At 39.4% G+C, this 18,329-nt stretch overlaps 1 protein-coding gene across 1 annotated transcript; it reads left to right on the forward strand.

Moving 5' to 3' along the window:
• Positions 1–15,733: 15,733 nt before the first annotated feature.
• LOC130192475 (histone-lysine N-methyltransferase PRDM9-like) lies at positions 15,734–18,329 on the forward strand. Its single transcript, XM_056412496.1, has 2 exons — positions 15,734–15,940; positions 17,142–18,329. The coding sequence occupies exons 1-2, from the start codon at positions 15,790–15,792 to the stop codon at positions 18,089–18,091; spliced, it is 1,101 nt and encodes a 366-aa protein (XP_056268471.1). The 5' UTR covers positions 15,734–15,789; the 3' UTR covers positions 18,092–18,329.

Consider the following 18,329-nt stretch of genomic DNA (forward strand, 5'->3'; position numbering starts at 1 on the left):
ATAGATTTTATCTTAATTGTCATTAAATAAAAAAATAAAAGGAAAATATAAAATAAAATAGGGTTAACATTGAATCGGGTCATATTGAATGTCATAGATTGACCGAGCGGGTTAAGAATGACATCAAATTGTTCTGTTCAGTCGCACAACCACAATATAGCTGCGTTCATTCATTTTTTCTGTCATCAAACCACTACTATTGCCAAAAACTAATATGCAAGGCTTAGACACTATTGATCTGAAGCTGGCCGTGTTTGCCTTATCTGTATATACTGGAAATACTTTGAAACATTGCCCGGCACATTACGACCACAAGAGCACACTGAACCTTCATCATGTGTCCATCAAGTGTTCTTTCTTAATTTTCTTCTGAAAAGGTTTTTAACTCAACCTCCGAAATATATTTCATCTTCAGTCAACTCACTGGTGGAATTGAGAACATGACGCCAAGTGATCAGTGTTCTGTGGATTTATGAGATGAACGCTGATGCTGTGCCACTTCCAACGAGAGGAGATCGCAAGTTATTGAAAGCATAGCAATGCTCTGTGTTAAGAGTTTATGCACGACTAATTAGCAACAGCAAATCTATAGAGAGACACACAATGCCGCCTGAGCTTATATTATTTCATTTATATGACGAAATGTTTTAGGGAACAAATTCTAAGAAGGCAACAAGTACTGGCCAATCAGAGGCAGACGAGGGCGGGCCTTTTGGCCATATACTGGTTAATAGCGGCTTCAGCGTGTCGGCGTTGGCATGCGTGCCTAAGGTCGCCGACCCCTGCCTGAGGATACCCTACGGCCCATCATGCAGTGTGTTTTTATGTTTTATTGATATGCACTCGTACAAGTGATTTGTTTTCTGACTTTTGTGATTTGTTTTCTGACTTTTTTTTGTTGTTGTTTGAAGTGAAGTAGAAAGCTGAAACCAAATATGAAATATGTGTCAAGATTTCCCTTTGAAGTTTTGAATGACTTCCCACGACATTCTTAGTGATATTGCTATAAGCTGTACTGTCCTCGCATATGTGCTAAAAATGTGTCGGCATGCCTTCAAAGATTCAGGATGATGCAAGAGGACGGACCAAGGTTTACAAGTTGGCCTGGTGTTTCTGCGGAGGTTTACACTTTTAATGTGTGCAGCATGGAAGATGTTTTTTTTTTTTAAAGACTTAGAGGTAATGTCAGTTTAAAGGAATAAGAAGATACACAGAATGTACATCCAAAGTTATCTCGTTAGTTTTGTAGTTACGAGGACATTCGGCACACCACTCCCATGAAGTCCATGCACCATGTGTACATTGTGTGTACATTGTGTGTCATGTACTTCATACGAGTGCACGCATTCAGCACCTGGATGGCCTTACTGGGAATTTGCATCATCCGTTTAAAAAAAAGGTTAGCGTCATCTCATTGAGTTGCACAAAACCACATTTATTGTAAGTGTGTTTTAGGTTACGGGTGGAAAATAAAATGATTTATTGCTGATGGTCTTTGATCTTTTCGTGGACCGTAGCACTGAACGGATCATTCTGTAAAGGGACATTTGGGGCTCGGGGAGCTGTTAAATAAATGATGGCTGATACGGTATCCCACTGTTTATTTCTAGAGTCTGAAACAGAATCTAAATGTCATGCGATATGCAATATTCAAATTTGTTAGAAGGAGAAATACAACACCGTTGAAACAGAGAAAGGGAATTCATTTGTTCACATGGATTTTGACAACTTTGTGCCTATAATTTCTATAAATCTGCTCTTTATTATTATTATTATTATTGAAAGGAACATATTTTAGAGATAACAAGTGACTCGAAAAGAAAGACAAAGGTTTGGAAATAGAAAACATTAGTTTAAGAATAAACAAATCCACCAAAATATGAAAATGAACAATGTATTCGAGACACTTTTCAGTTTAAATTGGAAAACAAAATGTTATTAACGTTAAAAAACGTAAATGACTAAATGTGTAATCATAATGAATCCATTATGCGTTATCCATTATAGAGATGATAATTTGATTCCTTGAACATTAACATGCAGAACATGAGCTTATTGTTCACAGATTTATCCGAGTGTCATCTCGGCGTTCTTATCTGGCTCTTCACACATCGGTGAAGCCGGTGTGCAGAGTACGAGGGAGCTCTGGCAATATGGAGGGGAGTGTGCAGAGTGGTTTGGTGTTTATGTAAATTGTATTTTTACTCCGTCTTCTCCTGCCGCTTCGAGGACTTCCTGCTGGTTGGAACCTATTAATATGTTTCTCATAACACCGCCGCGCAGGAGGACAGTATTTACCTACATCACCAACAAAGAAGGAAGAAGCGGTTGAGATGGTCTGGCTCACCAACACCGAGCTTATAAAATAACTTGTTTGGTTTCTTCCAGTCTGCTCTCTTTTTCTCTCCAACTATAAAACTTGTATTATTATTAAAACTCTGTGTCTCAGGCTTAAGCTCAAAGCAACAGTCGCAGCTTAGAGTCCTTCCACTAATTATTTGTTATGTATCCAAATGAAAAATCACATTACAAGTATGTGCTGTACATCAGAAATACATGAGGGCAAAGGGCAAAACTGCCCCTAAGAAATATAATTTTGCCCCTGATTTCACGAGGTGAGGGCAAAAAATGCCCCCATAATTTCCTCTAATAATTATGATAATTTAATAGACTTTTGTTTTTGTTGTTTGTGTCCTATCTGTTTTGCCTGTATTGTACACACACAAAAAATCAATAAATATAATTTTAAACTACAAAAAATAAAGAAATAAGTTATAATTGTTAATAGTTGTTTAAAAAATGTAATAACAATAAATAACGACAAAGAAATAAGAATAACATTGAATATGATTGTTTTGTTGTTGTTTTTTTTAATCTAAGAAAACTTGTTGAATCTGTAGACTACTGCCTAATAGTCTTATTATTGCCATTTTTATGACAATTGCTCATATACTGTAAGCCTAAATAAGTATATTTAATATTTTCAAAAAGTGCCCCCAATTTCTTTTAAAATGCCCCTGGATTTCAGTCACAAAAATTGCCCCTAAAAAAGATGTAAATGTCCTTCCCTGGCTGTACTTGTGAGGCGCTGTTCTCGTCTTCTAACCTCTACAGGAGCAATTTGGGGTTAAGTGCCTTGCCCAAGGACACATCGACATGGACCGGCGAAACCGGGGATCGAACCACCGATTCCCCGATTGAAGGACGACCCTGCTCTACCGCTGAACCACAGTTGCACGTCGGCACGACGCCTCATGGGCCTTCAATGTGTCACGTGCACACAGGTTTGCCACTTGAATAAAGTCACTTGCAATGGTGTGATCATGCCGCCCAGCATGTGAGAGCCATGTTCCCGTGAGATGGAACAGATCCTCGCATACGGTCCGTTTGACGCCGTTCTGAAATCTTCCAGTATTTATCTAACACCGCCACACTCCACCAACACCTGTGCTACTTATGTTTCCAGTGTATGTGCAACCTAAAGCATCTGGTCTGGTTCCACGCCTCCTGAGGAAACCAGATGTCTTGATATATTATCTGTTAAGACATCTAGACGTGTTAAGGTTAGAACACCCATCCACCAGAAACTCACTACACAACAGGCTCACTGCTAATGTTGGAAGTAAATTGTGAGCTGCACCGTCCAATATCTAATATCATCGTCTCTATTATACTGGACAGGACCAATGTGTTGTTTTTTTTGTCTGTCTTTACAATCCACACACTTAAAAAATCTGTAGATGAAGCATCATTGAAGTCCATTTGGGAAAGCAACACAACCCCCATCTCGCACTGCACAGAATCAGTCAAACAGACACACTCTGTGGTTGGGTTTTTTCTATTTGTATGCCATTTACATTCTTTTTTCATTTTTTTTCCAAGTACAATTCGGGAGAGTGCGCGCATAAACATAAAAAATAAAATAAAACATCAGATGTAATAGGGGCACTTGATAGGTCAATACGGCTTACTCAGCTCGAGCAGCTTTAGATGGTCCTTTATTCGTTATGACACACAATCTTTTTGTGAGAGTTTTATGTGTCTCGCCTACTCACAAACATCTTTCTGAAAGGAAATTAAATGGTTTTCTATTTGTATCCCATTGATCACAGTCACCCAGAAGTAGCTTTCATTAGTGTTGAAATGAAATGTATATCACAGTCCCGTAGTCGTGTCTCAGTATAGGCCGCCGCTGACCTTGCTGACAGTGTTTGTTCCCCTGTCGCTCTCCTGTGAGTCTTTGAGTGGATGTGTGTGACTGGCTGTCATCTCGTCCCATCTCTCTCTCTCTCTCTCTCAATCGGTCCATCCTTTGACTTTCACTTCCCCTCTTCAGCTGTTCACCCCGGACCGCACGACAGATGTCCCGGCAGCAGAGGAGATTCTGTCTCCTGCGACTGTACGGCTGACAGATAGAGGATTTCTATTCTGTTATTCTGGATAATGTGTTCCTGATTTTTTTTACCTCCCTCAAACTCGATAGTAGAAAAGTGCTGGAAGCAAAAAGCACATCAGCAAATACATATAAACAAACTAATCTGGAGAAGATTTCAAACTCAGCACTGCAGGAGTCTGGAGAGGAGCTCAGCTCCGGCAGTGTCATTAATCATCACTGTCAAACGTTAACCCAGCGCACACACACACACACACACTGCTCTCCCACCCATTCCAGCTCTACTAATGGACTGACGGAGTGTTTGCCTGAAGGTAATCGTCCGAGCATATCTACACAATTGTTCAATTTAAAGCAAAATAAACTCATTTGAAATCAGAGCCAGTGGAATAGGAGTAGAGCACTTAACAACATATTTGACACATTCAAATTGAGCATGTTCTCAGTAGTTATCAACACCCTGAAATGGGTCATAAACACTTCACTCTGCAATATATTTTGAAGACTGAAAGCTTCCATTAAATGTTCGATGTTTTTAAAAAAGATCAAAACGACAAAACTAAAGCGACACATAAAGTAATATTTTCTTACTTTTGATACTTATTTTGTAATATCATGTCGTTCCTTTTACCCTAAAAAACTGCATTTGGCTGCCTGCCCATCAGCCCCTCCTTAGAGATTCAAGTTGTTCATGTGCATTTCAATTCCATTTAACTGCCTATAATATCGATGTGTAATGGGTTGTCTACATGTGCGTCTGATAAATTAAATAAGAGAGCTAATGAGGACATAAAAGGTAGATAGATCTTATTATAATTTATAATTAATGTATCTTCATAAATTCAACAAATATCCAGGACAAAAGTTAATTATTAAGAGAAAGCCGACTCAACACTAGTGGATGCTCGTGTAAATTCACCATTTTGCATATGTTTCTTTTAGGAAATCAGAATTTGGCTTATTATTCAATCTATTAATACAATTTTGCCTAAACATATATATTCTTTGATTTTTTTTCTCCACTTTGTAGACACACACACACACACAAACACCCACACACTGATACTGTGTCCAATTAGGTGTGGGAGGGTGCTGGTCATTTATTAGTCTGGGTAGCTGTGCTGCTGCTGACATTTAGCTCTGCACAACAGAACAAACTCAGCCAGTCAGTTCGTGGAGACAGCAGCAGGAACACAGATGGAGAGGTGTGTCTCCACCTCTATACGCCACATATACCGACTGCTTAGAAATTAGATATCTATTCATTAGCGCAGACACGCCGTTTTGAATCTGTCAACCGAATGACCACACCGTGACAGCCAGTATTATGTGAAAGTAATGTATTAGTCTGCTCATCAGTCTAATCCGATGCTGGCATTTAACACGGATGACAACGCTCAATAAACTAGCAACATGAACAGAGACAACCACAGCAGCACGACAACCATTTAATCATCCAGATAACATGAAAGAATATATATGTTGGATATTTTCTCAAATGGCAAACGGCTGCTTTTACCTAACATGTAAACATGCCGTCAACGCTTAATAATCTATTATCCGTAAAGCATCTCAGTTTCCGTCTCTTGTGTACACACAATACTTGAAATGGTCGCGCAGTAAACACATTGAAAAGTATTTTTATAGATTTAAGCAGTTTTCTGGTGTGAGCACACATAAAGTCTATGTGTGTTTCTATTTCTGACACTCAGCCTCAGGTGACACCTTATCTTTACTCCGTTTGGGTCGCTAGTTCTAAAATAACATGAACCAATGAGCTTAAAAATGAAAAACTCACCTAGAGAAATGAAATGATGGACCGAATCCAAAAGAACAAACACAGATTGATGATATATTATTCATGTGTTTAGTACATTTCATGGGGATCCATGTAATAGTTGTGGAGGCATTTCACTCAAAAGCACAAATAAGTCTAAATAGGCTAAAACCCGTTGGCTTCATCCTCAGGGCACCACGACTATCTGTGAAACAGTTCATCGTAATCCATCCAATAGCTCATAATAATAATAACTTTATTTATATAGCACCTTTAAAAACAAAGTGCTCTACAGATAATCAAGGCAAAACAAATAGAATGGTGATTTGCAAATATAAAATAAAAAACAGACCAACTCAATTATGGGAACTAAAGAACTGCATAAAAGGATGACATCACTTAAAGTGATTTAAATAAAGTTACTGATTTAGCCTCATCCCCTCCGGTAGGTCGTTCCAAAGTCGAGGGGCTCTAACGGCAAAAGCACGGTCACCCTTTGTTGTTGTTGTGTATTTAATTTAGTCAATCATTACAATACAATACAATATTATTCTATATTATATACAAAACAGAAAGACTAAAAAGGTTTAGGTAGAAGCAAAACATTTTTATATATTCCTATCCTAAATTATTACCAAATAAATCAGAACATTTATATAAAATAACAAAGAAAATAAAAAATTATATATATATATATATCCACATATCTTCCATATAAATATGTTTCAATCACACTTATAACCATCAAGAATTGTTTTATAAATAATTGGTTTGAAAGCCAAAAATGAGTTCTTACCATTCTTACTGTATATCCATTTTAACGTTATTCCATCATTTGACCCCTACAATAGAAATACATCTTCTTTTAATCCCTTTTTTAGCCTTTTGTACAGTAAACTTACAAACAACTCTCAATCTTTGATGTAAACCTCGACTTTGGAACATAGTTGTGTCGTTATAGAGATGCTTCAGTCTGGATTGCTTGACACAAAGTGCACTGTACCACAAAACCGATCATATATACATATTTCAGATCAGTCCAGCTGCCTTTGTCTTGCTTTGGGACTTTAAAGTAGACGTTTATCCCTCATTATTTGTGTCACCGGTACAAACTGAAAGAAAGCAGATCTAAAGTGTAGTCTAATTGTGCTGATTGTGCTGAAGTCATATACAACACAAAAAACAGCTTGAACGTTCCATCGTCTTTACAGGTTTTACCGTTAAATGAAACATGAAATGAAGACAGTGAGAAGTGGGATTCATTTCACCCAAAATTGTTCATCTGTCTTTGTTGAACTTTGAGAGCAACAGCTGCACACTTGTTACAGCATGATGTGTTCGTGTTTGTTCATTCGCTTTGTGAAATGTTATTTGGCTTCGTACGTCTGGGACAGCATCGTAAATGCCTCCGATCACATTAGAGTTGATCTGAAAATACAATGTCACCAGTGTAATATCCTAACGGGGTAAATATTGTATTGCTATGACTGCAACGCCAAAGTGGTTTTCTTTGAGGTCTCAAAATACTCTAAAATGCAGGGAAAACCACCTTTTCTCCATATATTTGAAATATCCCAGTTGAGTCAACGTCTTCCTGTCCTCATGAAGCTATTGAAAGCATTTTTTTTTTTACAACCGAAACACATTAACATTTTGTTCATAAACTGAGTTCCATGTCTGATCCTTTGCTTAAGTGCAGAATGTGGCTTCATGGTGTTGAAGTAGTTTACTTTAGTTAACTTTCATCTTCATCATCACGGTGAAACTGCTCTGGTGACAATGCGCTGTTTAGTGAACACACTGTAAAAAAAGTTGGACTTAAAGCTCAAAGTTTGTGGACCAGAAATGGATAGAAGACCAATATTAATATAACTCTGTTGCACTTGAGTATGTTCTTGCCTATTAGTTGAACTGTACTGTATTGCACTCTTCCCCTGCAATTCTCTGAAGAGAAATGTCAATTTCAAGGTGACGCAACGTCTGGTTATACTGCGTCTCTGTCTAACTGTATCGTGTCTAGAGCCATGGCATCATAATGATAGTAATAAGAGGTGGATTAATTCGGGTGGGACTGTAGGACCTCACTGAAGGCCCAGGCCCACGGCACGCCACTGAGTTTAATATACAATAAGTCCTCAGCTCAGTTTTATCAAACAATAAAAACACGTGTTGATGTTGTTGCTGATTGTGTTAGTTTCTGCAAAGAGGTGGGCTGAAGGTTGACGGGGTTACGCAGTGTAGAAAACCATTAAAATGTCATCACAGGGTTGTTATCGCACAGCGGTTTCATAAATTGAATCCCATCTTCAGCATCACAGAGCCGAGTACAGTGCCTGTGAAACGGACCAGTGATTACTGGGTCAGGGCAAAGGTCAAGGGTCATGCTACACAACAACAGTTCATGAATACTGAAGCAGTGGAGCTGGAGCGTTGGCAACAAAACAGTGCAGAAGAAGAACGGCCTGTGACCTTGCCACAAAAAGCTTCCTCTCCTTTTATAACTTAAAAAAATATATTATAATAATGGTTTATTAAATAAGGGACAGTGCACATTGCAGTAAATGTGCCAGAGTTAGCCAAGAGGCTATTTTTCATCTGTAGTCCCAATGTTGCTGATGTTAAGAACATTCTGTCCAGATGCCCTTTGTCAGATTCTGTCCGCCGCCACCTCGCCTGGTGGAGCTGCTCGGCGACCAACTATTCGTGGAGGTGGTAAATAAATGTGAAGAGGTAGAACTGAATCAGAAACATGTATGAGCTACGTGTGTTTGACTTGGCGGCTGGTGCGTACACCATAGACAGACAAACAAAACAACAATCAAAAACAATCAAGTCAACATATAAGATGAAATAAATCAAATGTGGGTCAGTGGGGGTCCCGGGCTCTGTTCATGATATTATATGGTATATGTAATTTAATACAAATACTATTTAAAAATGGAATAAATAAAGATAATTACCATTGTATTTTTCTTTTAGAAATTTGTCTTCAATATAAAATATAGGATGCAGGTTGAACCAGATACATCGACTTCACCTGAAACCCCAGAAGAAAATTATTAAAATAGATACTTTGAGTCAAGGAGACCTGAAGTCATCGCCTTGAGAACAATTGGAAAACACTAAACGATGGAAACACATGCTATTTTTTCCCTTTTCCAACTTGTTGGGGTTGGTTTAAAAATCGGCAATATTAGATGAATTCCAGGTATACATTTTAACAAAAAAAATTAACCCAGATGCTATAAACTGACTGCAAACTGACCCCATCAACCTGAAACCCCTAAACATGGATCATATTCAAGAGCTCGTGAAAAGTTAACTAACGAGTTGAAATAGCTTAAAATGACATAAGTGGTAAAAACATACAACTTATGATCTATATTTTGCAAATGTGTGGAGTGTCTTAAAAATCAATGCAGCCTGTGCAGTAAAGGGGAAATCACTCGCGGAGCGCGGAGGTTCTGTGTGGGTGTGTTGTTGTGCACTATGTGTGTGTGCACTGGTGTCCCCCATGTTGTGTGGTTTGTGTGTGCTCACTTGTGTAATCTATGTGATGACATAATTAGCTCATTAATTATGCATCAGTCTTACACCCTGCCTCCCCTCCCCCACACACACACATATCTGGGTAGGTTTCAATGTGTTTGATGTGCTTTCACCTGTGTTTAAATGTAAGGTTAATTACATATGCTCGTATCCGGAGGGGATCTGAGGGTCATCTTCCACTTCCTCATACACAGTATAAATTGTGCATACGCTCTGTCGGACAACATAATCATTTTGTGCATGCGACATTTTGACATTAACCGAGAGAGCAGGTGTAAATTATTAAATTCATAATGGATAACTTCCATTCAGCTGCTTTCAGGTCCTGGTTTCTTGCATATTGGTTCACTGCCACACAGTCGGGGAGGCTTGAATAGAACGACGGAGGAATGGATCAAACATGCAAACATTCTCTTTTATGAGAGACGACATAGATGAGAACTAGCGCTGATGTTTTTCTAGCTATTCTATACATGTGTGGGTATTAAATCTGTATCGTTTTATACTACAATAATACACAGTGCAAAAATGGCAGGGGGAAAAAAAGCCTAATGAAGCATTTCAACCATTTCTTTGACGTACACAAGGTAGGTTGCATAACTCGTGCAATAATCACTTTATATATAATGTTTTGTCAAATTAAAAAGCAATGTCAACTCAATGTACAAACTGGAAACAGGCTTCATCAGTCCTCAGAGGGGACGATGAATTATGGATGGACTTTAATACGATTTGACCAACAGGTAGAGGTTTCATATGGTGCTTCTTCTGCTCTAGTGTGTCGGATTTGGCGACATCTATCTGAGGAAAAACACACACACACACAAAATGACCCTTTCTCAGGTAACAAAAAGGGGATTTTTCAGGTAATTATACACAAAAGAAAACTTACTTCTGAATGTAATATTCAATTTCTACCAAAGGATTCCCTTAAATGCCTCACACTACAACTTCAGGAAGTTTAGTAAAAGCTAAAAGAAAGAAAACAAAGGCTTTTTTTCTCATAAGGTGAATAGAAAAAGTTGCAAAAGACTTTTCTTTGTTGAACTTAATAGAGTTCTTAATTAGCAACATGACTGTGCATATTGAATATATTGATCATTAATATGTAGAAACAGATCCAAAGGTCATGCTAATTCACATATTATCCAATTATCTCTGTCCTTTTCTCGTTTATTTCTTCCCTTCTCTAGATTTGGCTTTGACCTTTTGTAAAAGGTGTTGTGGAGGCAGAGAAATGTTTAAGGCCCGTAATGAAGACGTAATGAAACAGTACGAACAAGTGATAAATGTGCATGAATGAGTGCATGGAGTGACCGGATCAGAATACACAGCTGGCTCCAGCGTTTACTGACAGTGCTCCTGCAGCTCGTTGGTTGACGCATGAGGAGGTTAAAAGCCGGCGTGGAGCAGAGACTCACGCTGCTTCTCAAACTATGTGACAAGATAAAAGTTCCATCAACAGTGACAGCTATGCAGAAAACTATTACCAATAGATTTAAAACGTGTGACCTAAAAGTCAAACTCCACATCCAGCACTGTGACTTCTAGAAGTGCAGAATTATGATGTAATTGTGTTAACCCATGATGCTGTTCTTTCGGTCACGTTTCATTCTCTTAGTTTTACAGACATTATTTAGATATAAAGCAGCAAACTGATTTCCCCTAAATAGAACAGACAATAGGCATTTATTTTTATATCTGCATTAAATAATTGGGCTAATTTGTGAAAAAGACAAACAAGAATCTGATGGTTAGCGTCTCTAAGACATGCATTATCATCTTCCATGTTGATAAGTCCCTCTTAATGTTGCAGCTGAGTCACCAGAGCACTGCTACAAACAAGTCAAGTATTGTATCATGCACTATAAACTACTTGTGCAGCATGGGCGTTGTTAGGCCTATATTAGGGGGGCTTCCGCCCCTCTAACATTTCCATTGAGTGGTATATTTGACACTGAACTAGTTAATCTTTATGTCAGTGTCCAAATTAGCATAAAATATCACTATGACCCTGAAATTCTGTCTCTTGTGTTCTCTAACTGAATGCAAGCGAGTAAACTCACACTCTCTTGTAACGCCCTGTTCCGTTTCTCCTGTGTGTCTCCTTTATGTCTCTGTTTCTCCTCTGTCCTCTGTCTTGATTGTTTCATTCCCTTCACCTTCCCTCAGCCACTCCGCTGTCTCCTTGATTGGTTAATTCCATTCACCTGCCCTAAGCCACGCCTCTGTCTCCCTGATTGGTTAATTCCCTTCACCTGCCCTCAGCCACGCCTCTGTCTCCCTGATTGGTTAATTCCCTTCACCTGCCCTAAGCCACGCCTCTGTCGCCTTGATTGGTTAATTCCCTTCACCTGCCCTCAGCCGCTCCTGTCTCCCTGATTGCATCATGCCGTACACCTGTGTTTCCCCCCTATATATTCTGCCCTTGTCTCCTGTCGGTTTGTTGTCTTTAACTCAGTCTCATAGTGTCTCTATTTCGATGTTTCACTCTCAGTCTTTGTTCCCATGGTGATTCCTAGTGTTTTTTGTAGTTGCTTTCAAGGCAGAGTTGTTATGTTTTACCTTTTTACGACGTAAAGTGTTTTTTGTTTCACTCAAACCTGGAGTCCAGCCTGTCTCTCTGCACCTGAGTTTCACCCCGTGACAAACCTTTGACACTTTCTTATAGAATTAATATATGAACAATGGATATCCGGGGCCCCAAAAATGTTCTGGCGTGATGAGTGCGCAGACATGCCTTATCTTGCCACTCCACTTGGGGCTTAGTCCCCCCTTTTATTTGAATCCTACAACCGCCCCTGTTGTGCAGTTAGCATGCCAGAAGTTAAAAGTAAAAATACAGAAAGTATGAGATGAGATATTTAGAACGAGAAGATTTCTCCAAAAAAGGACAGCATCATATTTGTGGTTTTTAGCTTTTATTTTTACTTTAGAACTGAACCTAAATTAGGCTTCGTTGTCAGTAAATGGACTAACCTGTGTCCTATTTTTGGATTAACCCTTTTACAGTCTTGTAATAGCATGAAGTGATGCAATGTGATACAGTTGTACTGTTACGCTTTAGGAGGTTAATATGCTGCGGTACAATGAGAGAACAATTACAGCTCTTTGGCAAAGAATCGGACATTGCTGCAGAATAAAATGACTGCGATAGAATGAAATGTTTAGCGGGTATTTCAGCTATCAGTTCCATAATAATACTGGGAAGTGTAATTGAACTCCTGAACGTCCTCCAAAAAATACGATACATCAGTCCATCTCAGTATCACTCATGATTGCCTGTGTGCGGAGATCGAACACTCAAAATGCTTTTTTATTTTTTTACTTGACATTTTATTTAGGTATTTTTACAGAAATACAACCTTCAAAAGTAATAATGCATAATAATAATAAAACATTAAAATAAAGTAAAAAATAACCATGCATCTGGCCAGGAAGGGCCATAAGGAAACACAAAAATAAAAATGTTAAAGCAGGAAAATAATTATCTCTAGCACAAAATATATTCAAAGAGTTCTATTCACAGGGTATCTTTAACTTAGTTTTAAATGTGTATATATATATGGGTTGCATCTTGGTGAAACATCATGTTTTTCTTTTTCGAAATTCTTGACAAATAAAAATGATAAATGAATGACACTAAAATATGTATTTTTGTCTTTCTTGTGCAAACGGTCGATAATACAACAAACTGGTAGGAGGAATGAAAGCAAAGACAATCTTTATGTTACTGCTCCGCATGTTTGAGTGACAGCTGGACCTACACGATCAAAGCAAGGCAATAAAGAAAATGCTTCTTCCAGGAGACCAACTTTATTTCTTTTGTTGCATATATTTTAATCCCCAAAACCTTACTGATATTATCTAAAAAGTGATGCAACCCTAAAGTATCTTCTTTATTTTTAGTTTGACATTCTTTCTGGGAACTCTTTTGCATTTGCTTATACAGCGTAAACACACAGGACACCGTTACAGAATGTGCCCATACCAGAAATATTCACAAGAGAGCCGACCGTGAGCACAGCCACTTTATAAAAACATTTTCATTTTCAGCTGGACTTTAAGAGTAGAGAGACGGAGGTGTGGGGTCTGTGCAGAACGAGCTGGTATGGAAGCATCTGTCACGTTGGCCTGTAAAGTTTATGTGATGGATGATCTTATCTGCTGTGTGTGTGTGTGTGGGTGTATATGCGTGTGTGTGTGTGTGTGTGTGTGTGTGTGTGTGGCCCCACACTGGTATGTTAGTGCCTGACTGACCACACTGAAACCGAGGACCTAAATCCTCACGTCTAAACTAACAATATACCGTGAATGGTATCTCTGGTTATTTTCAAAAGCCTGGCTGAGACCCAAGAGAATGAGCTAAAAGAAAAATATTGTAAAACATAAAGTGGACACAAAAATAATACAATGAAATATGTAGTAATAATAATGAAGTAAAGAAGCACATACATTATAAGTAATGAATCATTAATAACTATGTAGCATGGATTTATGAAAGAAAGCCTTTTCAAAAATCAATCAGGTTTAACTTGTTGCACATTTTAGGTTAAAAGATAATCTTAAAAAATGCAGAAGACTGAAGCTAAATGATACCGCGTTAAGTTGATGATAGAGACGGTTCCGGTTTGGGTGGAGCAACCCATTTGTTTTGTTGAAGCAGGTTGACATGTTTTACCATTTGGGAACATGAAGGGACAAACAAAAAACACTGATGAAAGGAAAATTAAGTCTGTAACGGTCCCAGCATGTATCCAGTTGATAAAAGTGTCAGTTATTGTTAACCTATCCTTTTTCTTTACTTTTTTAACACAATGTATCCTGACAAATCTGATCGAGTACAAGCACTTGGACTGAAGCGAGTATAATTCACAATAATAACAGTGTTGGCATTTCAAAGTGTCAAATGAAGGCGCAGCAGTCATCTCTAGGTATACCCGGATGTCATCTCCTGGTCAACAACGCATATGTTTTATTCTAGCCAAGGCAATTTGGTGGGCGATCAAGTGTTAGTACAGCATATCAACTTTTTTCATTTAAAATGCAAAGTTAATATCCACAAAACGTAAAAATAAACTGGCTAGAATCTGTGTTGAAATGGCCCACAAATACTGATTTAAAACGGTTCATTCCTGGGGTCTTGTTTAGCGTTTCATGGCCAGAAGGTGGCAACAAAGCTCCATCACGCAGAGGCACCGGGGCCATTGTGTGCCTCAGCAGCCAGCGTTGCCATGTCCGTTTATTATGCGTTTTCATAGTGGCGCAACGCATCATTTTATGAGTTACAAATTAATGTTTTGATTGGATAATTGTTCGCTCATTAACCAAAATACATAATGAAGGGTATCTGCTTTTCTGGTACACAAAAACACATATTTGTGTATGTGTTAGCTTACACATATCTATACACATCACACACTATATTATTGTAAATCATTTAAATATGTATAAGCTTGACGAGTACATGTATTGCCTGAGTATTTTTCTAACAGACAGAAGGGCGAGTCTATGAGCGAGTGTCTTTCTTTCTGGCACAATACAAATTGTAGCGGCGTTCCGTCGTTGTTGTTTTCTTAATCCGCTAAAGAGCTGCAGACACAGTGAGTTTCCTCTCACGCGCATGACAGGAGACCGTTCATTTCCTTTTCTTTCGATTTTATTTTCAACAGCAAAAAAACGCTAACAAAGTACACAAAATAATAAACGTTCAAAACGATCTCATAGTCTTACGGTAAAAAAAACTATATATCTCATGTCTAATGCGGCTCTGTTCTTACACCTGTTGCCGTCATGACGTCATTAAATAGCCTGGCCCGAGTGTCAGGCATTAACATAAAGATCTTTCAATGTATTTAACTTATAGTTCCTCCACCGTGAGCATAATTCTAAATTTTAAATTATAAACAATTCTGAAACTTAAATATACTAAAAACACACTTGTGGCTCTTACACAAATAATGATTTTTAGATCGCGGGTTTCTCGCTCCATATCTGGCAACCCGGCGCGCGGCCAGTCTTGCGCCAGCCGGTCAGGAAACAGACTGCAGGTCCTCCGTCACCCGCGGAAATGTTCAAAACGGATCAACTGAAAGCTTTAGTGAACGAGCGGCTGAAAGCCGCAGCGGAGGAAATATTCCGCATCTTTGAAACAACTATCCAGGACTATGAGGAGATAGTTGTTCGCTCAAAACAGGAGGCGGACCAACAGCGGCGGAAAGGTAAGTTTCCGGTTAACGACAGGGACACAACTCAGGTGAACTTTAGCCCCCAGACCTGAGCCTGACCCCGGGGTCAGAGCAGCGCTGGTTCAGGTGAACACCTTCAGTCAGGTGGGCCGCTCCTCAAATATTATTTACCGGAGACAGCAAGTAGCGCCATTTTGCATCCCTGAAGGGGGGAGGGGATGCAAAATGGCTGTCACTGGTCAAACACAGCGCACAATGGTTTTGTTGGTACCTGAAGGTAACAGTTTATTTGCTACTCTAATATCAAAAGTAGATATATTTTATTCAAAGGTGGTCTTGTTCTCAGTCCATTATATGGTAAATTTAAGTCCACGTCCATTAAAGTAACATTATGCAACAATTGTACCTTAAAATAACAGCTTGAAAAAAATTGTGCCGCTACAATGACTTTTAATATGGGGAAATAACTCCGCTATGTAGGATTCTGGGGCCGCCCGATCCGGGGCGGATGTACTTCGACCTGCTTTCTGGCAGTGATTACGCAATGTCATATAGTGCCAGTCCACGCTGGCAGCTACAGTATAAGGGCGAAGCAAGCGAAGTCTCTTGTCATGAATTACACGTTCCAATGTAAATTATGAATATGTAGCTTTTTGGTGTTGTCAACAATATTGTATTCGATCACACGGGCTCCACATTCAAACATTTAGAAAACAACGTATATAGGCTGAAAACGCGATCGGTATTTCATCTAAACTAAATGTTGTCATTCTTTTGGTTATGTTAGCATTCATCTCCGATATCACAATGAATAAAACTATGCAGTCATATTTATGTAAAATATTTGAATATTCTTACCTTATCGGTTGACATCATTTCTTGGTTTCTGACTTTGTCTGGTCATCAATACAAGTGTATGCGAGGCTGCATCTATCGTAACTGGGTATTTACGACACTGAAGTAAACGTTAAATACTGAAGGGGGCGCTCCAAGGGAAAAACTCCATTATGGGGCTTTAATCAATAATTCACAATGTTCTGCTTGTGCTGCTTATCTTGGTTATTTATAATTGATGATGACTATATGTTGAGTCACATTAACAGTTTGTTTTATGATCTCAATGCCACCCTATTGTTAACCCCTGCTGGAATACATGTGCATGTCTTGTGTGACTCTCTGCTAAATATTTGCGAATCAAAATATTTGATAAAGCTGAATGTTTTTTTTTCTCCAGCCCCAGTGCAGCTCTCAGTCCAGGAAGAGGCCCCGCCCCCTGAGCAGTGTCACTTCAAGAAGACTGACCTGTGTGAGGATGACCCGGAGCCCCCGCAGATTAAAGAGGAGCAGGAGGAGGAACTGTGGACCGCCCAGGCAGATGAAAGTCAGCGGGAGGAAGCTGATACGAAGGACTCGATGTTTAATATAATTTACGTGCAGAGGAAGGATGACGACAGAAGACGCTTCCCGCCGACAAACCTAGAGGTGGAAACCAAAGGAGGCCGTCTGCCCAGCAGCTCATGCGAACAGTTGAAATCAGAACCCGGCGAAGAAGGCTGCGGCGCGTCGGAGCCGACCAGCGACTGTCAGATGAGTGACGGCAGTGAGGATGAAGGGAGAGGCTGTGGAGGCGTGAACGGGAAGCGGAGCCAGCGAGCCGATGAGGGCGCGGACAGACCGCACACCTGCAGCGTTTGCAACAAGAATTTCCGGATTAAATCCATTCTGACTCGCCACATGAAGACGCACACGGGAGAGAAACCTTACAGTTGCAGTGTTTGCGGTAAAAGCTTCATCCAGCGCTCGTATCTACACACGCACATGAATTCCCACTCCGGACAGAAGCCGCACACGTGTAGCTTCTGCGGCAGAGGCTTCACGCAGGTTGGAAACATGAACGCCCACATCCGGATCCACACGGGGGAGAAACCTCACAGCTGCACCGACTGTGGGAAAAGTTTCCGAGAGAAGGCGGATCTCATCAAGCACACGATAATCCACACCGGAGAGAAACCGTACATTTGCACCGTGTGTAGCATGAAATTCAGCGCTCAGTCAAACTTAACGCGCCACATGAAGACGCATTCAGGGGAGAGGCCGTATAGTTGCCACGCCTGTGGGAAAAAATTCATCCGACGCTCCCATTTACTGATTCACATGAAGACTCATGCGGGAGAAAATCTCTAGACTGGAGATATTATTAGATTTTATGGTATTTACTTGATCAAATAAGAGTAAATTGTATGAAAATCTAAACTTTTTCTATGAACCCATTTTATATGTGTTGGTATCTAGTTTCTTACTGTAAAATAATCATAACAATGCTGTAAATGTTTTTCCAAGTGACACGTGCAGTCTTCGAATTTAGTTTCTTTTGAACTTGTAAAACAAGGCACTCTGAAGAAATAAAGCAAAACAAACAATG

This window comes from Pseudoliparis swirei, chromosome 4 (genome assembly GCF_029220125.1).
Source record: "Pseudoliparis swirei isolate HS2019 ecotype Mariana Trench chromosome 4, NWPU_hadal_v1, whole genome shotgun sequence".
Lineage (NCBI taxonomy): Eukaryota > Metazoa > Chordata > Actinopteri > Perciformes > Liparidae > Pseudoliparis > Pseudoliparis swirei.

Bases quoted from the DNA above. Each gene is read 5' to 3' on its own strand.
- LOC130192475 (XM_056412496.1), top strand. From the start codon at position 15,790: ATGTTCAAAACGGATCAACTGAAAGCTTTAGTGAACGAGCGGCTGAAA. The intron at 15,941-17,141 runs GTAAGTTTCCGG...TTTTTTCTCCAG, and splicing joins GGACCAACAGCGGCGGAAAG to CCCCAGTGCAGCTCTCAGTC.